Source organism: Kogia breviceps, chromosome 4 (genome assembly GCF_026419965.1).
Source record: "Kogia breviceps isolate mKogBre1 chromosome 4, mKogBre1 haplotype 1, whole genome shotgun sequence".
NCBI classification, from domain to species: domain Eukaryota; kingdom Metazoa; phylum Chordata; class Mammalia; order Artiodactyla; family Physeteridae; genus Kogia; species Kogia breviceps.
The window spans coordinates 110057321-110080994 of record NC_081313.1 but is presented as its reverse complement, the minus strand read 5'-3'; the positions used below and the strand labels follow the sequence as shown (position 1 = coordinate 110080994).

The 23674-nt window shown below is 39.6% G+C and overlaps 1 protein-coding gene and 1 pseudogene across 1 annotated transcript in view; both read right to left on the bottom strand.

Moving 5' to 3' along the window:
* The window catches only part of RAD50 (RAD50 double strand break repair protein), a 114570-nt gene that overhangs the window by 75201 nt on the left and 15695 nt on the right, over positions 1 to 23674 (bottom strand). Inside the window, exons 3-5 of the mRNA XM_059063363.2 lie at positions 7278 to 7429; positions 4761 to 4946; positions 4198 to 4402 (exon numbers count right to left, since the gene is read on the bottom strand). Coding sequence (XP_058919346.1) covers positions 4198 to 4402; positions 4761 to 4946; positions 7278 to 7429 — 543 coding nt within the window. The remainder of the gene's footprint in view (positions 1 to 4197; positions 4403 to 4760; positions 4947 to 7277; positions 7430 to 23674) is intronic.
* On the bottom strand, positions 367 to 1078 carry LOC131756325 (large ribosomal subunit protein eL21-like; annotated as a pseudogene).

Genomic DNA, 23674 nt, shown 5'->3' with positions numbered 1-23674 from the left:
CATAGGGCTTCCCTGGTGGCACAGTGGTTGAGAGTCCGCATGCCAATGCAGGGGACACAGGTTCGTGCCCCGGTCCGGGAAGATCCCACATGCCGCAGAGCAGCTGGGCCCGTGAGCCACGGCCGCTGAGCCTGCGCGTCCGGAGCCTGTGCTCCGCAATGAGAGAGGCCACAACAGTGAGAGACCCGCGTACCTCAAACAAACAAACAAACAAACAAAACATATAAAATAGCTTCTAGTCTGTCAATTTGATTTTTCCCCATCTTTATGGCCCAGATCAGCTTCTCCCTTGAAGGTCTTGTGATAGCTTTCCATTCCAAGCTATCACTTTTTTTTTTTTTTTTTACAATTCAGGTCTTTTATTTTCTTTACACCTATCATGCCATGAATTCATAGGGAATGGGTTCCAACAGTTCAGGCTCTTTTCCATTGGTTCTCACAAAGTGTGCTTCTCTGGGTGGAGAAAGCTGGCACTTCAGCTAAACCTAAGTACCTTTCTGCTTGGCTTCCTTCTTTTTCTGACCATTTTCCTTCAGACTGTTTCAGGAAGCTATCTTGGCTCTTAGAGTGCTTAATATGCTTGACATGCACACTAATTCTCTCGGCAAGAATCTTGCTCTTGGGCTTCCCTGGTGGCACAGTGGTTGGGAGTCCACCTGCCGATGCAGGGGACACGGGTTCGTGCCCTGGTCCAGGAAGATCCCACATGCCGCAGAGCGGATAGGCCCGTGAGCCATGGCTGCTGAGCCTGCACGTCTGGAGCCTGTGCTCCGCAATGGGAGAGGCCACAGCAGTGAGAGGCCCGCGTACCGCAAAAAAAAAAAAGAATCTTGCCCTTAACTTGCTTATTTATAACAATGCCAACAGCATGCTGGGTAGCACTGTAGACTCTTCCAGTCTTGCTATGGTAACATTTGTGGGGCATTCCTTTTTGAACAGTGCTCATTCCCTTGATATCTACAATATCACTTTTGTAGATTTGCATGTATGTGGCCAAAGGAACACCTCCATGTTTCCTAAAAGGCCTACAGAACATATAGCAGGTGCCCCTCCTCTTTCCCTTTGTGTTGGTCATTTTGGTGAATTACTGGAAGATGGTGGTTCCACCCCAAAGGCCAGGCCATCACTTTAAAAATCACTTTATTGAGATGGAATTCACCTACCATACAATTCACCCATTTAAAGTGTACAACTCAACATATTTTCGTATATTCAGAGTTGTGCAACCATCCCCCATGACATTTTCACTTCCAAAAAAGAAACTCTGTGCCCTTAAGCAGTCACTATTTATTCCTCTTTACCCACTACCCTAGGCAACTGTTAATCTATTTTCTGTCTCTATAGATTTGCCTATTCTGGACATTTCAAATAAATGGAATGGCATCATACAATTATGTAGTCTTTTATGAATGGTTTCTTTCAATTAACATGTTTTCAAGGTTCTTGCCTACTGTAGCTTGTATCAGAACTTCATTCTTTTTTAAAGCTGAATAATATTCCATGTATGGATATGCCACATTTTATTGATCAGTTAATGGATATTTGAATTGTTTCCATTTTTGGCTATTATGAATAATACTGTTATGAACTTTTCTATACAAGTTTTTGTATAGATGTACATTTTAATTGCTCTTGGATATAAGATACTTAGGAGTAAAATGGCCAGGTCATATGGTAACTCTACGTTTAACATTTTCTTTTAATTTATTTATTATTTTAATTTATTTTTGGCTGCGTTAGGTTTTCGTTGCTGCACGTGGGCTTTCTCTAGTTGCGGTGAGCAGGGGTTACTCTTCGTTGCAGCATGCAGGCTTCTCATTGCAGTGGCTTCTCTTGCTGTGGAGCACAGGCTCCAGGTGCAGCACAGGCTCCAGGTGCAGCACAGGCTCCAGGTGCGTGGGCTTCAGTAGCTATAGCACACGGGCTCAGTAGTTGTGGCACACAGGCTTAGCTGCTCCACCATGTGGGATCTTCCCAAACCAGGGCTCAAACCCATGTCCTCTGCATTGGCAAGTTGATTCTTAACCACTGTACCACCAGAGAAGTCCCTATGTTTAACATTTTGAGGAACTGTTGAACTGTTTTCCAAAGTGGCTGCCCCATTTAACATTCCCATCATCATGTATGAAGGTTCCAATTTCTCCACATCCTTTTCAATAATTATTACCTATCTTTTTGACTTTTAGCCATTCTAGTGGGTGTGAAGTAATAGCTCATTGTGATTCTGATTTGCATTTTCCTGATGAATAATGACGTCAAGCATCTTTTCATGTGCTTATTGGACACATACATATCTTCTCTGGAGAAATATCTATTCAGAGCCTTTGTGCATTTTCAAATTGTGTTACTTTTTTTTATTGGGTTCTTCATATATCCCAGATAGAAGAAGTTCCTTATCACATATGTGACTTGCAAATATTTTCTCCCATTCTATGGGTTGTGTTTTTGCTTTCTTGATGGTATAGTTTGTAAAACAAACTTTTCTTTTTTTTTTTTTTTTGCAGTATGCGGGCCTCTCACTGTTGTGGCCTCTCCCGTTGCGGAGCACAGGCTCCGGACGCACAGGCTCAGCGGCCATGGCTCACGGGCTTAGTTGCTCCGCGGCATGTGGGATCTTCCCGGACCAGGGCACGAACCCGTGTCTCCTGCATCGGCAGGCGGATTCTCAACCACTGCGCCACCAGGGAAGCCCACAAACTTTTCTTTTGATGAAGTCAAATTTATCCATTTTTTTCTTTTCTTTTCTCACTTGTGCCACAGTCACCATCTTTTAGCTCTTAAAGAACCTATGTTCTAAACCAGCAGCCCCCAACCTTTTTGGCACCAGGGACTGGTTTCATGGAAAACAATTTTTCCACAGACTTGGACAGGGTTGGGAGAGTCATGGTTCAGGCAGTAATAAAAGCAATGGGGAACAGTAAATGAAGCTTGCTCACTTGTCCGCCACTCACCTCCTGCTGTGCAGCCTGGTTCCTAAAAGGCCACGGACCAATACTGGTCTATGGCCCAGGGGGTGGGAACCTCTGTTCTAAACTATATCATTCACATAGCTCTTCACTTTACTTCTTTATAATCCTATCTTTTAAAATATATTCATTACTTCTCCAACTAGACTATAAGATCATTAAAAGCAAGGTCTAAGTCATTGGCTTCCTTATCCCCAAGATCACCTAGCACAGTGCTATGCACAAAACAATAAATATTCACTAAAAGATACATTCATATCAATGGGCACTGGGATAGGAAACCAAAGTTTTTCCATATTACAATTCCAAGATCTATACCAGCATTTATAGGTGAGTTTTAAAAAACTAAATCAATAATTAAAAAATTTTTTTCTTAAATCTCCCACTATCTGCAACTTTAAAAAGCCATTTTTAAGAATGCTCTCATTTAGACTAGGAACACCTTAAGGGGCAAGGACACTATTGTAGTTCTCCTTGTACCTATAGCCCCAAGCATAGTATACCCTGGCACACAGGAAACACTTAATAAATGCTTGTGAAATGAATAAATGGGATTTCTTTAAGATCTTACTTATAAACCACAGAATTTAGAAAGCTAACTCATTTGCAAATATATCAACACATTATACACCAATTTCAAATTTTGTGCAATGTCAAGAACATCCTGCAAATTATAAAAATTCCCTAGAAAAACCTGTCAATTTAAAAAAAAAAAAGTCTCCTTAAGAATACAGAACTGTAGGGCTTCCCTGGTGGGGCAGTGGTTGAGAGTCCACCTGCCACAGGGGATGCGGATTCGTGCCTCAGTTCAGGAAGATCCCACATGCTGCGGACCAGCTAGGCCCGTGAGCCATGGCTGCTGAGCCTGCGCATTCGGAGCCTATGCTCCGCTACGGGAGAGGCCACAACAGCGAGAGGCCCGTGTACCGCAAAAAAAAAAAAAAAAAAAAAAATACATAACTGTAAGGTTGAGCCATTACACTGATATTTAAAAATTAGTGATCTACATTACTAATTTAATATGATGCTACAAATTTGTTTAGCCTCAAATCCAAGTTCTTTGGGCAACTTAAATACAGACGTAAGACATGAACCATAACGTTATATAGTCTCTGATAATTTTTTTTCAAGAAATATACACACCATTCAAATGAACAGAAAAATAATGCTTTTAGGGTGAGAGATACCATGGTAAATGGTGACCTCCTCAGCATATAAGAAACCAAATTACCTTCAATGGATCAAGTTCATTCTCATAGGATTTGACAATTTCCTTTGACGATGTTAACTGGGCTTCCTTACTAGTAATCTGATCGCGAATCTCACAAGCTTTTTCCTTATTTTGCTTCAGATATTTTAGTTCTGTTTGACATTCTTTTACTTTCTGACCTTGTGTCTGACGTACCTGCCGAAGTGTTTCCAAGGCTTTAATGTACCTTTGAAGATATTAAATAAAAATCAAATTTCTGGCTAAGCAAATTATAGTATATTCAAACAATGGACTATAATGCAGTCATTAAGATTACATTTACTAAGAGTTTTTAATAACTTAGAAAATGCTTATGACATAATAGTAAGTACAAATGTTACATATATACTGTCAACCAGGTAAATAAAGATGCAAAGAAAGAAAACTGAAAGGAAATATGCTGACTGGTTGCCACTGGATAAGAGGTAGTAACTGCTGACTTTCTTGCTTAACAACTTCTTTCTGTTTAAAAAAAAGAAGCATCCAAATTGCAACTCTGGCTCAATAACTTAATGGACTACAAAATCTAAATAAAGGTTACAAACCTTGTTGCGGAAAATATCTCATCAAATTTTTGCTTCAAAGCCTTTCCTTCACTTAAAGGCCAATTAGAGTCTTCTTGGTGACAGAAAATGACATTATTTAGCACAGATTTGGAAACCCCAAGAGAACTTATCATCTCTCGGTCAATTTCTGCACACTTGGAGCTGAGACTGACCTTTTCGCCATGCCTATAGAAAACGAAAATCAGTAACTTATGTAAAATATTGTTACTTAGTCAATCTTTCATGCTGTACCTGCAAAAAAAAAACAACAAAAAAAGGCCCCTCAACCACTCCCTGTGGATAGCTTTCTCATATTAAAAGGTATAACTCTTAAATGACTCAGTAGTTCCCTAATGAAAATGTAAAGCGGTGGTGGGGAAAAGGTGTCAGAATTTTTTTTTTTTACATAGTTGGACTTTTAATATAATGACCTAAAACATTTATAGATAATACGTAGAGGAAAATAAACTATCTTCCATCCCCAGAACTTAAAAATAAGAGACTTAAAAGAATAAAACAAAACATGATGATACATAACAGACAGTCAAAGGTACTTAAAAACATCTAAAGACTGTACAGTTTATTTTATTTATTTATTTATTTATTTTTAAAGTCACCAATTTATTCTGTAAGGTCAGTAAAGCCTCACTGATGAAAAACAGGTATATATTTAAATAGGAGGAAAAGAAAGATCAATTAAACTTACCACAATGATTCAGAATAAAATCTTAGGAAAGCAGCAATACATTTGGACTTTTCTCATGAAATAAATTTTTGATAGTAGAAAAAATGAGTTGTATATGCATGAAATGTACATTACTAAAACTTTAAAAATATTTGCCTTACATGTAATATTATTTTTATTTTATGGTAAATAAGTTCTCAAAGTATAAATTATATTAATTTAGAAGAAAGATAATTTTTGCCAATTATTTTTGTATTGTTTTCTTTTTGACTGTACAGATTAGATAAGGGATTGTTCAGTAAAAGACACACAGTAAAAGGAGTATAAAGGCAAACCTTAGTGATGCCCATCCAAGCAAATCCAAGGAAGATTCTTAATCAACAGACCTAAGTTCTATGGTCCCATTGACAAAGCAATCAAATAGAGAGATCTGCCTCAGGGTCTTTTAAATAAGTTCTCCACTTCATTATACCCAGGGCCAGAAGCATCCTTGCCCTTGGATTCCAAGAGATCTCTCAGCATCTTTCATCAGAAGGATAAATTGACCATTTTCTTTCATATCTTCTGTCCAGTATCTGTTAACAACTAGATTAGGTGAGTGGATGCAGTGTCTGTCTTTACTGTCATTTTATATGTATTCTGAAAATATTACACTGAATGTACTAAGAATGTTTTGTAGGGGGACAGAATGGACAAAGATAGACCAGGAGATTAAGACATTAGACCAGGGAAAGATGATGGTAGCTTGAACAAGAATGGTTCTCATAGAGATGGAGAGAAACAGACTGAACAGGCAGTTAGGCAAAATCCATAGGACTTGGTAATAAACTGAATATAGATGGCAAGGAAGCTGTCAAGACAGACTTAGGTTTGTGTCACTGGATGGATGGGGGTGTCATTCACTGAGATAAGGAGGTCTATTTTGTACAGCAATAGCATTATCCTAATTAATACAGAGGTTATTTGTGACCTTAGTTGGAGCTGTTTCAGTAGAAGAATGGGGCTAGAGTAGGAGTCAGGAGGAAGTCAAGAAATGGAGACAGTGAGTATCAACAACTCTTTTGAAAAAATTGCCTATAAAGGGGAAGATGGAGACAGACCGTAACTGGAGTGAAATGAAATCTGAGGTTGTGGGAGAGACCTGAGTATGTTTAAAAGCCAGTGAAAAGAATCCACTTGACAAGCCAGTAGCTAGTACAGTGTACCTAGCACATAACAGGTGTGACACATTATTGATTAAATAAAGAAATTATTTAATTAGTTTAACAAATGAATAAATGAAAGGAAGAGATAAGATGATAAGTAATTTGCTCAACAAGGATAAAGCCATGAATTCAGAGCAGCCTACCTAATTCCAATATCCATACCCATTACAATATGATACCTGCCCTTAACAGAATGACAACAGTTGAAAGGGACCTGTCTGCTTATCTCATCCTTCCCTATAGACATGATTACTAGCACTTTTCACTCATTCAATCTATATTTGAGTAATTATGCACCTTCAATTCAGCAACTGTCCATAAATTACTCAAAGGAGCGGAGCATTATCACTAAATCTTTAATGGGATCATTCTGTTTAACTGATAAATAGTATCAAATAAAAAATTAAATGTTGATAGTGGAGAAGGCTGTGCAGGTGTAGAGTCAAGGTGGATCTGTACTTTCTGCTCAGTTGTGCTAAGAAACTAAAACAGCTCTAAAGATAAAATCCATTAAAAAATTAATAAGCTCCCCTAAAATAAACTTAAAGTAGTAGGAAAAAACATAGTTTTATAGACCTAAAGACAAAAAAAATGAACAGATAATTCAAATATATAATAAACACCTACTTTGTTCTAGAAATGACTCCTTCCAGGCTTTTAAATTCTGTCTTTTTGCTTTTCTGAGTACAAACCATAGATCTCTGCACAGCTACAAGTTCTCCATTGACATCACGAAACTGCAGACGAATCTGTGCTCTAACATCTGTTTCTTGAGCAACCTTTGAAGGTAAAGAGAGAAAAATTATGCTACCTTAGTTAAGTGTCAGAACGTTAGTTCTGAAAGAAAGTATATAAGCAATCTTACTCATCAAAAATGAAAACAAAAGAAAAACATCCAAAATAAATAAGATTATATATCATTCAAACAAAATACAGAAGGACACTGAATAGCCAAAGCAATCTTGAGAAAGAAAAACAGAGCTGGAGGAATCAGTCTCCCTGACTTCAGACTATGCTATAAAGCTACAGAAATCGGGCTTCCCTGGTGGCGCAGTGGTTGATAGTCCGCCTGCCGAGGCAGGGGACACGGGTTTGTGCCCCGGTCCGGGAAGATCCCACGTGCCACGGAGCAGCTGGGCCCATGAGCCATGGCCGCTGAGCCTGCGTGCCTGGAGCCTGTGCTCTGCAACGGGAGAGGCCACAACGGTGAGAGGCCCACATACCGCAAAAAAAAAAAAAAAAAAAAAAAAAAAAAAAAAAAAAAAAGCTACAGAAATCAAAGCAGTATGGTACTGGCACAAAGACAGACTTACAGATCAACAGAACAGGATAGAAAGACCAAAAATAAACCCACACACCTATGATCAGTTAACTCTAACACCATACACAAAAATAAACTCAAAATGGATCAAAGACCTAAATGTAAGACTGGATACTATAAAACTCTTAGAGAAAAACATAGGCAGAACACTCTCTGACATAAATCACAGCAATATCTTTGTGCATCCACCTCCTAGAGTAATGAAAATAAAAACAAAAATAAACAAATGGGACCTAATAAAACTTCAAGCTTTTGCACAGCAAAGGAAACCATAAATAAAGGAAAAGACAACCCACAGAATTGGAGAAAATATTTGCAAATGATGTGACTGACAAGGGATTAATCTCCAAAATATACAAACAGCTCAACAGCTCAGTATCAACAAACAACCCAATCAAAAAATGGACAGAAAATCTAACTAGACACTTCTCCAAAGAAGACACACAGAGGAGTGATCAAGATGGTGAAGTAGGACATGAAGCTCTCCTTCTCCCATAAATACATCAAAAATACATCTACACGTGGAATGATTCTCAGAGAATATCTACTGTAAGCTGGCAGAAGACCCCAGACTGTTGAAATGGCAAGAAAATCTCCAGTAAGCAGGTAGGAAAAAAGAAAAAAAAATGCAAGAAAGGAATTGGGATGGGACCTGCGCCCCTGGGAGGGAGCTGTAAAAGAGGAAAGGTTCCGGCACCCTGGGAACTCCCTCACCAGTGGGGAGATTGGCTAGGACAGAAGGGGAGTTTCTGAGCCTCATAAGTGAATGCAGCACTGGGTTTGTGGCAGCCAGAGCAGAGGGAGAACTACACAGATGGTCAGTGCTGCCACCCTGCACTCCCTAGCCTGAGACACTCTTCCACCAGCGTGGGTGGGGGCTGGGTGCTGGAACTCTGGCTTCAGAGATCAGAACCAGAGAGAGGACTAGGGTTGGCCGTGTGGAAACAGCCTGCAGGGGGAATGGAATCCAGTGTGAGCGCAACTGAAGGTGTACTCAGAGGAAGCCTGGGCCACCTTAGAGGCCAGTCACCATTGTTTCAGGGGTGCATGAGGAGGGGCAGGGCCCGGATTGTAGCCTTTTTCCCTGTGCATGTGGTCTCAGAGGGCAGGACCTCTGAGCCCGTGCCTGCAAGGGCTCCAGGAGTGGTCTCCTGACCCCGCTGCCTCCCTCCCAGAACTCAGGAGTGGTCGCGATCCACTGCTACTACCCATCCAGATGCCAGGAGTGGTCACAAGCCCCCCCGTCTCCATCCCAGAACCCAGGAGGGGTTGCAAGCCTCGCTGCCTCCCTCCCGGACCCCAGGATTGGTCCTGAGGCCCTGCCGCTGCCTGCCTGGACTCCAGGAGTGGTCACAAGCCACCTCGATTCCCATCATATGCTCTTAGGGTGCTCCTGAGCCGCCACCACAAACCTGAGGACCAGGCACGAGCTGCCGCATCTGCACACCGGCTATCAAGGAAATAACAACCAGCACATGAGGAAAGAGGCGACAGGCATCCATACTAAAAAGAGCCCTTGCACCAAATATATTAAACTCACACAAACTACTGAGGAACACACCCACGTATAACTAGCTCTCCACAACCACAGTATATAACTGTTTCTCCTAAACTCACAAAGAGAAATATAAATAAAATGAAGAAGCACAGCAACCACTCCCAAAGACCAAGAGAATTCCCCTGAAAGAACAAACAATGAAACACACCTCTTCTAATAGACACCAGTTTCAAAAAGGAGATAATGAAAATACTGAAAGAATTAAGAAAGACTATTGATTAAAATGTAGAATACTGTAAAAAGGAACAAGAAGCTATAAAGAAGAACCAAGAAAAAATAGAAAACTCATTTGCAGAGACAAAAGCTGAGCTAAAAGCAATGAATAGCAGAATGAACAATGAGAAAAACAAATAAATGACCTGGAAGATAGAATAACAGAAACCACCCAATCAGGAGAGCAGAAAGCCAGATCAAAAAAAAAAAAAAAAAAAAAAAAAAGAAAGCAACATAAGCGACCTATGGGATAATATAAGGCATTCCAATCTACACGTAATAGGGATCCCAGAAGGAGAAAGAGAAAAGTGCATCAAAAATGTACTTGAAGAAATTATGGCTGAAAATTTCCCAAACCTAAAGAAGGAAACAGATATGCAGATTTAGGAAGCACAGAGGGTTCCAAACAAGATAAACCCAAACAGAACTACATCAAGACATATCATAATAAAAATGGCAAAATTTAAAGACAAAGAGAGGATTCTAAAGGCAGCAAAAGAAAAACAAAGAGTTAATTACAAGTGGACTCCATAAGGCTATCAGCAGATTTATCTACAGAAACACTGCAGACCAAAAGGGAGTGGCAAGACATATTCAAAGTCCTGAAAGGGAAAAATGTGCAACCTAGTATACTCTACCCAGGAAGATTATCATTTAGAACAGGAGGAGGGCTTCCCTGGTGGTGCAGTGGTTAAGAATCCACCTGCCAATGCAGCGGACACGAGTTTGAGCTCCGGTCTGGGAAGACCCCACATGTGGCGGATCAACCAAGCCCGTGCGCCACAACTACTGAGCCTGCACTCTAGACCTCAAAAGCCACAATTACTGAAGCCCGTGCACCTAGAGCCCGTGTTCCACAACAAGAAGCCACCACAACGAGAAGCCTGCGCACTGCAACAAAGAGCAGCCCTCCATCACCACAACTAGAGAAAGCCCATGTGCAGCAACGAAGACCCAACACAGCCAAAAATAAAAATAAAATAAATAAATTTTAAAAGGATAGAGAGGGCTTCCCTGGTGGCGCAGTGGTTGAGAATCCGCCTGCCGATGCAGGAGACACGGGTTCGTGCCCTGGTCCGGGAAGATCCCACATGCCGCGGAGCGGCTGGGCCCGTGAGCCATGGCCGCTGAGCCTGCGTGTCCACAGCCTGTGCTCCGCAATGGGAGAGGCCACAACAGTGAGAGGCCCGCATACCGCCAAAAAAAAAAAAAAAAAAAAAAGATAGAGAGAGGGGGCTTCCCTGGTGGCACAGTGGTTGAGAGTCTGCCTGCCAATGCAGGGGACACGGGTTCGTGCCCCGGTCTGGGAAGATCCCACATGCCACAGAGCGGCTGGGCCCGTTAGCCATGGCCGCTGAGCCTGTGCATCCGGAGCCTGTGCTCCGCAACGGGAGGGGCCACAGCAGTGAGAGGCCCGCGTACCGCAAAAAAAAAAAAAAAAAAAAAAAGGATAAGAGAGATAAAGAATTTCTCAGAAAAGCAAAAACTAAAGAATACAGCAATACTAAACCTATCCTAAAGGAAATATTGAAAGGTCTTCTCTAAATAAAAAAGAAGAATCTACAGGAAAGAGAAAATCACAATTGGAAAGTAAATCATTTACATAAGCCAGTACACATATTAAAAAAAAAATCAAAATATTTCTGTGAAAGTGATGATAACCACAATGAAGAGCAAAAGAATGATCATGAAGATGTAAAAGAGGACACCAAAATCATAATATGAGAAGAGTAAGAAAATGTAGATTTCTTTTTCCTACTATGTGTTTGAGCTTATATGACTACCAGTCTAAGGGAAATATTGAATTGGCCAAAAGGTTTATTCGTTTTTCTTTCATAAGATGGCTCTAGTAGCACGTAGCTCTCTTTAACTTCAAAACAATTTTGTTAGATTGTATGTGACAGCTGTCATATCAGCGTGCATTTAAAAAGACTACTCAAAATTGGTGAATTTTTGTGTAGCCATTTAATATTGAAGATGGAAGAAAAAAAGCACCACTTTCGGTATACTATGCTTTATTATTTCTAGAACGGTAAAAACGCAACCAAAATGCAAAGAGATTTGTGCAGCGTACGGAGAAGGTGCTGTGACTGATTGAAAGTGTCAAGTGGTTTGCGAAGTTTTGTGATGGAGATTTCTCGCTGGATGATGCTCCACGGTCAGGCAGACCAAGTTGATAGCGATCAAATCAAAACATTAATTGAGAACAATCAATGTTATACCATGCGGGAGACAGCTGACATACTCAAAATATCCAAATCAAGCAGTGAAAATAATCTGCACCAGCTTGGTTATGTGAATTGCTTTGATGTTTGGGTTCCACATAAGTTAAGTGAAAAAAAAACCTTGACTGTATTTCCACATGCAATTCTCTACTTAAACTTAATGAAAACATTCTATTTTTAAAACAAATTGTGGGGCTTCCCTGGTGGCGCAGTGGTTGGGAGTCCGCCTGCAGATGCAGGGGACACGGGTTCGTGCCCCGGTCCGGGAAGATCCCACATGCTGCGGAGCGGCTGGGCCTGTGAGCCATGGCCGCTGACTGAGCCTGCGCGTCTGGAGCCTGTGCTCCGCAACGGGAGAGGCCCCAACAGTGAGAGGCCCGTGTACCGCAAAAAAAAAAAAAAAAAAAAAAAAAAAAAAAAAAAAAAAAAAAACTTGTGATGGGCAATGAAAAGTGGATACTGTACAACAGTGTGGAACAGACGAGATCGTGGGGCAAGCGAAATGAACCACCACCAACCACACCAAAGGCCAGTCTTCATCCAAAGAAGGTGATGTAAATATGCTAGGACTGGAAGGGAATCCTCTATTATGAGCTCCTTCCAGAAAGCCAAACAATTAATTGCAACAAGTACTGCTCCCAATTAGACCAACTGAAAGCACTCAACGAAAAGCATCCAGAATTAGTCAACAGAAAACATATAATCTTCCATCAGGATAAAACAAGACCACATGTTTCTCTGATGACCAGGCAAAAACTGTTACAGCTTGGCTGGGAAGTTCTGATTCATCCACTGTATTCACCAGACGTTGCACCTTCAGATTTCCATTTATTTCAGTCTTTACAAAATTCTCTTAATGGAAAACATTTCAATTCCCTCAAAGACTGTAAAAGGCATCTGGAACAGTTCTTTGCTCAAAACGATAAACAGTTTTGGGAAGACGGAATTATGAAGTTGCCTGAAAAATGGCACTAGGTAGTGGAACAAAAGGGTGAATACGTTGTTGTGAAAATGAAAAATGTGTTTTTTACTTTCACTTAAAAACCAAAGGCGGGCTTCCCTGGTGGTGCAGTGGTTGAGAGTCCGCCTGCCAATGCAGGGGACACGGGTTCGTGCCCCGGTCTGGGAAGATCCCACATGCTGCAGAGCGGCTGGGCCTGTGAGCCATGGCCGCTGAGCCTGCGCGTCCGGAGCCTGTGCTCTGCAATGGGAGGAGAGGCCACAACAGTGAGAGGCTTGCGTACCACAAAAAAAAAAAAAAACCAAGAAAACAAACAAACAAAAAAACCAAAGGCACTTTTTTGCCAACCCAACAGATATAGGAAGGGGTTAACATACTTAAAAAAGAAGGCAAGCACAAATCAAAAGCATATAATGGATTCACAAAAATGAAAAAGAAAACATAAGTATAATACAAAAGAAAACCATCAAACCACAAAAGAAAAAACAGAAAGGGACAAAGAAGAAATACAAAATCAACAGGAAAACAAGGTTTAAAATGGCAATAAATACATACCTATCAATAATTACTTTAAATGTCAATGGACTAAACGCTCCAATCAAACGACACAGAATGTCAGACTGGATAAAAAAACAAAAGCCTACAATACACTGCCTATAACAGACCCACCCTATGGCAAAGGACACACACGGACTGAAAGTGAGGGGATAGAAAAAAATATTTCATGCTAACGGAAATGACAAGAAACCAGGGGTCGCAATACTTATATCAGACAAAGTAACTTTAAAACAAAAGCCATAAAGAAAGATAAAGAAGGACATTATATAATGATAAAAGGACGAATACATGAAGAGTATTTTACACTCGTCAACATACATGCACCTAATATAGGAGAATGAAAATACAGAAAATAACTACTACGAGACACAAAGGAAGAAACTGACAGGACTACAATAATAGTAAACTTTAACACCCCACTCAAACCAATACACAGATCTTGCAGGCAGAGAATCAATAAGGCAACAGAAATCCTAAATAATACAGTAAAACAGACATAACTGATATTTGGACATTATATCAAAAAAAACTCAGAATATACATTCTTTTCAAGCACATATGAAACATTCTCTAGGATTGACCACATACTCTGGCACAAAACAAGCCTCAACAAATTTAAGAGTATAGAAATTATCTCAAGCATCTTTTCTGACCATAACAGCATGGAACTAGAAATTAACCACAGAAAAAGAAAGATAAGAAAACAATTACATGGAGACTAAACAACATGCTACTAAAAAACCAATGGGCCAACAACGAAATCAAAGAGGAAACTAAAAAATACCTTGAGACAAAAGACAATGAAAACACAACCATACAAAAACTATGGGATGCAGCAAAAGCAGTTCTTAGAGAGAAGTTCATAGCAATACATTCCTTCCTCAAAAAAACCAAGAAAAATCTCAAATAAACAATGTTAACCTACCACTTTAAAAAAATAAGAAAAAGAACAAACAAAACCTTAAGTTGGCAGAAGGAAGGAAATAATAAAGATCAGAGAGAAAATAAATAAAATAGAGATCTAAAACACAATAGAAAAAAAATCAAGAAAACCAAGAGCTGGTTCTTTGGAAGGATAAGTAAGATTGACAAACCTCTGGCCAGGCTCACCAAGGAGAAAAGAGAGAGAACCCAAATAAACAAAGTAAGAAATGAAAAAGGAAACATAACAGCTGATACCACAGAATTTCAAAAAACCATAGGGAGTACTATGAACAATTATATGCCAACAAATTCAACAACCTAGAAGAAATGGACAAGTTTCTAGAAACATACAGTTCACCAAAACTGAATCCAGAAGAAATAGGTCATTTGAACAGACCGATCACTAGAAGTGAAATAGAATGTGTAATTCAAAAACTCCCTACAGGGCTTCCCTGGTGGCACAGTGGTTGAGAGTCCACCTGCCAATGCAAGGGACGCGGGTTCGTGCCCTGCTCTGGGAGGATCCCACATGCCGCGGAGCGGCTGGGCCCATGAGCCATGGCCGCTGAGCCTGCACGTCCGGAGACTGTGCTCTGCAACGGGAGAGGCCACAACAGTGAGAGGCCCACGTATTGCAAAAAAAAATAAAATAAAATAAAAATAAAATAAAAACTCCCTACAAACAAAAGTCCAGGACCAGATGGCTTCACAAGAGAATTCCACCAAACATACAAAGAACTTATACTGATCCTTCTTTAACTCTTCCAAAAAATGGAAGAGAAGGGAACACTCCCAAAGACATTCTATGAAGTGACCATCACCCTGATACCAAAACCAAAGACAACACCAAAAAAGAAAATTACAGGCCAATACCTTTGGTGAATAGAGATACAAAAATTCTCAACAAAATATTAGCAAACCAAATCCAACAACACATAAAAAGACCATACACCACGATCAAGTGGGATATATCCCAAGTTCCCAAGGTTGGTTCAACATACACAAATCAATCAATGTGATACACCACATAAACAAAAGACAAAAAACACATGTCATCTCAATACATGCAGAAAAAGCATTTGACAAAATTCAACATCCATTCATGACAAAAAGTCTTACCAAAGTGGGTACACAGGGAACATAAAAACTATTTATGACAAACCCACAGCCAATATAATACTCAACAGTGAAAAGCTGAAAGCCTTCATGCTAAAATCTGGAACAAGACAAGGATGCCCAGATGACTTTCCTGGTGGTCCAGTGGCTAAGACTCTGCACTCCCTATGTAGGGGGCCCAGGTTTAATCCTTGGTCAGGGAACAAGATCCCACATGCCACAACTAAGAGTTCGTGTGCTGCAACTAAAGATCCTGCATGCCACAACAAAGATCCCGAGTGCCACAACTAAGACCCAGTGCAGCCAAATAAAAAATAAATAAATGACAAGTATGCCCATTCTCATCTCTCTTATTCAACGTAGTATTGGAAGTCTTAACCACAGCAATCAGAAAAGAAAAAGAAATAAAAGGTATCCAAACTGGAAGGGAAGAGGTAAAAGTATCATTATATGCACATGATAATATATATAGAAAACCTTAAAGACTACACACAAAACCTGCTAGAACTGATAAATTCAGCCAGGTAGCAGGATACAAGATTAACATACAGAAATCGGTTGCATTTCTTTACATAAACAATGAAATATCAAAAAGGTAATGTAAAAAAAACAATACCTTTTAAAATTGTAACCCTGGGACTTCCCTGGTGGCGCAGCGGTTAAGAATCCACCTGTCAACGCAGGGGACAGATTCGATCCCTGGTCCGGGAAGATCCCACATGCCACAGAGCAACTAAGCCCATGCGCCACAACTACTGAGCCTGTGCTCTAGAACCCATGAGCCACAACTACTGAGCCCACATGCCACAACTACTGAAGCCTGTGCACCTACGGCTCCTGCTCTGCAACAAGAGAAGCCACTGCAATGAGACGCCCACACACTGCAATGAAGAGTAGGCCCCTCTCGCCACAACTAGAGAAAGCCGGAACACAGCAACGAAGACCCAATGCAGCCAAAAATGAATGAACAAATAAATTTTTAAAATAATAATAAAATAAAATAAAATCGGAACCCCAAAAATAAAATACTTAGGAATAAACCTCACCAAGGAGGTGAAAGACTTATACATTGAGAACTATAAAACATTAATTATAGGAAACTGAAGATGATTCAAAGAAATGAAAGATATCCCAGGCTCTTGAATTGGAAGAATTATTACTGTTAAAATGGCCATACTACCCAAAGCGATCTACAGATTTAATGCAATCCCTATCAAATTACCCACGATATTTTTCACAGAACTAGAACAAATAATCCTAAAATTCATATGGAACCATAAAAGATCCAGAATTGCCAAAGCAATACTGAAGAAAAAGAATAAAGTAGGAGGCATAACCCTTCCAGATATCAGACAATACTACAATGCTACAGTAAGCAAAACAGCATGGTATTTGCACCAAAACAGATATATGGATCAATGGAACAGAATAGAGAGCTCAGAAATAAACCCACACACCTACGGTCAATTAATCTTCGACAAAGGAGACAAGAATATACAATGGGAAAAAGACAGTCTCTTCAGCAAGTGGTGGGAAAGCTGGACAGCCATATGTAAATCAATGAAGTTAGAACACACCCTCTCACCATACACAAAAATAAACTCAAAACGGCTTAAAGACTTAACATAAGACATGACACCATAAAACTCCTAGAAGAGAACACAGGCAAAATATTCTCTGACATAAACTGTAACAATGTTTTCTTAGGTCAATCTCTCAAGGTAATAGAAATAAAAACAAAAATAAACAAACGGGACCTAATCAAACTTACAAGCTTTTGCACAGCAAAGGAAACCATAAACAAAACGAAAAGACAACCTACAGAATGGGAGAAAATATGTACAAACAATGTGACTGACAAGGGCTTCATTTCCAAAATATACAAATGGCTCATACATCTCAACAACAGGAAAAAAAACAACCCAATCCAAAAATGAGCAGAAGACCTAAATAGACATTTCTTCAAAGAAGAAATACAGATGGTCAATAGGCACATGAAAAGATGCTCAACACTGCTAATTATTAGAGAAATGCCAATCAAAACTACAATGAGGTACCACCTCACACCAGTCAAAATGGCCATCATTGAAAAGTCTACAAATAACAAATGCTGGAGAGGGTGTGGAGAAAAGGGAATCCTCCTGCACTGTTGGTGGAAATGTAAGTTGGTGCAGCCACTGTGGAAAACAGTATGGAGGTTCCTCAGAAAACTAAAAATAGAATTACCATATGATCCAGCAATCCCACTCCTGGGCATATATACAGACAAAATTATAATTCAAAAAGATACACATATCCCAATGTTCACAGCAGCAATATCCACAATAGCCAAGTCATGAAAACAACTTAAATGTCCATCAACAGATGAATGGATAAAGAAGATGTAGTACATATATACAATGGAATACTACTCTGCCATAAAAAAGAATGAAATAATGCCATTTGCAGCAATATGGATGCAACTAGACACTATCATACTAAGGGAAGTCAGTCAGAAAGAGAAAGACAAATACCATATGATATCACTTATATTTGGAATCTAAAATATGATACAGGGACTTCCCTGTTGGTGCAGTGGTTAAGAATTCGCCTGCCAATGCCAGGGACACCGGTTCGATCCCTGGTCTGGGAAGATCCCACATGCCACAGAACACCTAAGCCCGTGTGCCTTAACTACTGAGTCTGCACTCTAGAGCCCATGAGCCACACTACTGAGCCTGCATGACACACCTTCTGAAGCCCACGCACCTAGAGCCCATGCTCCACAACAAGAGAAGCCACCCCAATGAGAAGCCCGTGCACCACAACAAAGAGTAGCCCCTGCTCGCTGCACTAGAGAAAGCCTGCGCACAGCAACTAAGACCCAACGCAGACAAAAATAAAATTTAAATTTAATACATAAATTTTAAAAATAATAATAAAAAATAAAATATGATACAAATGAACCTATCTATGAAATAGAAACAGAATCATGGACATGAGAACATACCAGTGGTTTCCAAGGGGGAGGGGGTTGGAGGAGGGATGGAGTGGGAGGTTGGGGTTTGCAGATGTAAGCTTTAATATATAGAATGGATAAACAAGGCCCTACTGTATAGCACAGGGAACTACATACAATATCCTATGATAAACCATAATGGAAAAGAATATTAAAAAAAGAATGTATATATATATGTATAAACTGAATCACCTTGCTGTACAGCAGTTAACACAACATTGTAAATCAACTATACTTCAATGAAAAAAAAGGACATACAGATGGCCATCAGGCACATGAAAAGATTCCCATCATCACTAATTATTAGAGAAATGAAAATCAAAACTACAATGAGGTATCATCTCACACTGGTCAGAATGGCCATCATCACAAAGTCTAGATACAGTAAATGCTGGAGAGGGTGTAGAGAAAAGGAAACCCTCCTATACTGTTGGTGGGAATGTAAATTGGTACAGCCACTATGAAGAACAGTATGGAGCTTCCTTAAAAAACTAAAAATAGAGCTACCATATGACCCAGCAATCCGACTCCTGGGGATGTATCTAGAGAAAACCATTATTCGAAAGGATACATGCAACCCAAAATTCACTGCAGCACTATTTACAATATCCAAGACATGGAAGCAACGTAAATGTCCATCCACAGATGAATGGATCAAGAAGATGTGGTAATATATACATATATATATATATATATATATACAGTGGAATATTAGCCATAAAAAAGAACAAAATAATGCCATTTGCAGCAACATGAATGGACCTAGAGATTATCATACTAAGTGAAGTAAGTCAGACAGAGAAAGAAAAATATATGATATCACTTATATACTAATGTAAAAAATCTTATTTATAGGGCTTCCCTGGTGGTGCAGTGGTTGAGAATCCACCTGCTGATGCAGGGGGACACAGGTTCGTGCCCCGGTCCGGGAAGATCCCACATGCCGTGGAGCGGCTGGGCCCGTGAGCCATGGCCGCTGAGCCTGCGCGTCTGGAGCCTGTGCTCCACAACAGGAGAGGCCACAACAGTGAGAGGCCCGCGTACCACAAAAAAAAAAAAAAAAAAAAAATCTTATTTATAAAACAGAAACAGACTCACAGACTTCAAAAACAAACTTATAGTTACCAATGGGGAAAGGTGGTGGGGGGAGGGATAAATTATGAGGTTGGGATTAACAGATACACAGTATATATATAAAACAGATAATCAGCAAGGACCTACTGTACATCACAGGGAACTCTACTCAGTAATCTGTAATAACCTACATGGGGAAAAAATCTGATAAAAATAGACATATGTATATGTATAAATGAATCACCTTGCTGTACACCTGAAACTAACACAACACTGTAAATCAACTATATTCCAATATAAAGTAAAAAATTTTTTAAGTAAATTTTTAAAATACATGAGGAAAAGAATACTGTTAGATTTACTAGAACTGTATTATCTACCTCCATTATTCAGCATCATTAGGAGATAAGCTAAGTGGATTTTTCAAATAAATGAATTTTATCCTTTTACGTACCAGAAGTGTTTTTTAAAACATTTTAAAAAACAATCACAAGGGCTTCCCTGGTGGCGCAGTGGTTGAGAATCTGCCTGCCGATGCAGGGGACACGGGTTCGTGCCCCGGTCCGGGAAGATCCCACATGCCGCGGAGTGGCTGGGCCCGTGAGCCATGGCCGCTGACCCTGTGCGTCCGGAGCCTGTGCTCCACAACGGGAGAGGCCACAACAGTGAGAGGCCCGCATATCGCAAAAAACAAAAACAAAAACAAAAAACAAACAAACAAACAAAAAAAATCACAAGCTTACAGAAAAGTAGAAATACAGTATACACCATGACTTTTCACCCAAACCAGTTGAGAATAAGTTGCTGATCTAATATCCCAACACTGATATTTCCTATAAAACATGGGCATTTTCAACCATAAAAATCAGGACATTGAGAGTGATATATTACTACCATATGGTCCTCAGATCCCATTCAATTCTGCCAATTCTTCCAATATGTCCTTTACAACAATAGGATCCAATTCAGAATTACATATAGTATTACACATTGTTCAGCATTACACACTGTTGTCATGTCTCTTTAGTTTCTTTCAGTCTGGAACAGTTCCTCAGATTTTCTCTTTCATGACTGGTAATTTTAAAAATTACCAAATGTTATTTTATAGAAGGTCTCCCAAAACTGGGATTTGCCTAATATTTCTTCAGGACTAGAACCAGATTATGCATCTTTGCAGCAACATTACAGAAGTGATGATATGTTCCTTACATTGCATCTTATCAGATGGGCATGATTTCAATTTATTTCTTTACTGAGGATGTTAACCTTCAATCTCCTGGTAAAGGTGGTATCTACCAGGAGATATTCCTGGCAGAATATTATTTTTTCTACTTTGCTGTGAATAAATATTTGGGAAAGAGATACACTGAGACTGTGTAAATGTCTCATAACCTCATCAAGCTTTTCCTCCATTAGTTTTTTGGGGTTTTTTTGTTTGTTTTTGCGGTACGCGGGCCTCTCACTGCTGTGGCCTCTCCCGTTGCGGAACACAGGCTCTGGACACACAGGCTCAGCAGCCATGGCTCACGGGCCCAGCTGCTCTGCGGCATGTGGGATCTTCCCGGACCGGGGCACGAACCCTTGTCCCCTGCATTGGCATGCGGACTCTCAACCACTGCGCCACCAGGGAAGCCCCCTCCATTTGTTTTAGCATCTCTATTAATGTTTCTTAAATGAATGAATGATTACTGTGATAGCTATCAAAGAGTAATTTTCTAATTCCATTATTCCTCCTACATTTATTAGTTAAGATTCTATTATAAGGAAGGGCTTTGTCCTTCACACCCGCCCCAAACACTGCCTTGTTTTTCATTTTTAAAATATCACTATGGACTCATGCATTCCTCTCTTGGGCTCCAATTCCCAACCAGGTTTGTGTGGATGCCCTCCTCTCTCAGCTTCATCTACTGGTTTTTGTGAGTTTTAAAAAATAAATTATTTATTTTTGGCTGCGTTGGGTCTTTGTTGTTGCACGCAAGCTTTCTCTAGGTGTGGCCAGCGGGGGCTACTCTTTGTTGTGGTGCACGGGCTTCTCATTGCGGTATCTTCTTTTGTTGCAGAGCACGGGCTCTAGGCGCGTGGGCTTCAGTAGTTGTGGCTCATGGGCTTAGTTGCTCCACAGCATATGGGATATTCCTGGACCAGGGCTCGAACCCATGTCCTCTGCATTGGCAGGCGGATTCTTAACCACTGCGCCACCAGGGAAGTCCCTCATCTACTGGCTTTTGGACCTCCATCATGGTGTATTATCTTTATATATTGCTGACTTTGACTTGCTAATATTTTGTTATTGATTTTTACATGCATGAGAGTTACCCATCTGTAGTTTACTTGTAATGTCTTTGGTTTTTGGTAACACAGTAATACTACCTTCATAAAATGAGTTGGGACATAGTTCCTTTGCCTCTCTTTTCTGAAAAAGTTTATGTAGACTGACTCTATTTCCTCCTAAAATGTTTTGCACAACTCACCAGTAAAATCATCACAACCTGAAGTTCTTCTTAAGTTTTTAACTACAAATCAATTTCTTTAGTAGGTATATTTCTTCTTGAGTAAGCTTTGGTAGCTTATGTTCTTAAAAGAATTTGTCCATTTCATCTAAGTTACTGAATTTATTGGCATAAACCTGCTAGCAGTATTCCCTTATTACCTACATAATGTCTGTAGGATCCGCAGTGATGTTGCCTCATTCATTCCTAATATTGGTAATTTATGGATTTTTATCACTTCGCTTAGAGGCTTATTCATTTTATTGATTCTTTTTTAAAAAATAACCATCTTCAGGCTTCCCTGGTGGCGCAGTGGTTGAGAATCTGCCTGCTAATGCAGGGGATATAGGTTCGAGCCCTGGTCTGGGAAGATCCCACATGCCGCGGAGCAACTAGTCCCGTGAGCCACAACTACTGAGCCTGTGCTCCACAACAAGAGAGGCTGCGACAGTGAAAGGCCCACACACCGCGATGAAGAGTGGACCCCGCTCGCCGAAACTAGAGAAAGCCCTCACACAGAAACGAAGACCTACCACAGATAAAAATAAATTAATTAATTTTTTAAAATTTTTAAATAAATAAATAAAAGAACCATCTTCCGGTTTCACTGGTTTTCTCTGTCTCTGTATTCTATATCACTGATTTTTGCTCTTATCTTTAATTTCCCTCCTTTACTTATTTTGAATTTAATTAGCTCTTCTTTTTCAGGTTTCTTAAGATAGAAGCTCAAGTAATTAATTCTAGACATTTTTTTCTTTTCTAATATAAACATTTTATTCTATAAATTTCTAAGCATTAGTTAGCTGCATTCCACAAATTTTTTGTATGATATGCTTTTATTTAAAGTATTTTTGAATTTCCTTCGTGATCCCTTTTTTGATTCATGGGTTATTTAGAAATGTAGTGCCTAATTTTCAAATATCTGGGGATTTTCTGTTACTGATTTCTAGTTTAATTCTGTTGTGGTCAGAGAACACATTCTGTATGACTTCAATGCTTTAAAATTTGTTTTCACTTGTTTTATGGTTCAGAATATTTGTGAATGTTTTACAGTGGCTGAAAATAATGTGTATTCTTCTGTTCACTAGTACAATGTCCTATAAACATCAATTAGGCTAATTTGATTAATAGTATTAAAGTTTTCCACATCCTTCTGATATTTTGTCTACTCTTTCTGTTTCTTTACCAAGAAGGGTATTGAGATCTCCAACTATAATTGCATATTTGTCTATTTCTCCTTTAGTTCCACAGATTTTTTTGCCTCTTCCATATCAAAGCTCTACATGTAGAGTTGTTAGATCCTTTTGGTGAATTGACTCCTTTATCATCATAAAACGTCACTTCTTATATCAATGTTACTAGTTCTGAAGTATACTGTCTGATATTAATATAGCCAGTTCAGTTTTCTTTTTATTAGCTGGCATATTTTAGTATGCCAACTAAAGGATTTTCCATCCTTTTACTTTTAACCTATCTGTATTATTATATTTAAAAACACTGTTATTCCCTCTAAAAAATAATACAAATGAATGTATATGCAAAACAGACTCACAGATACAGAAAACAAATTTGTGGTTACCAAAGTGG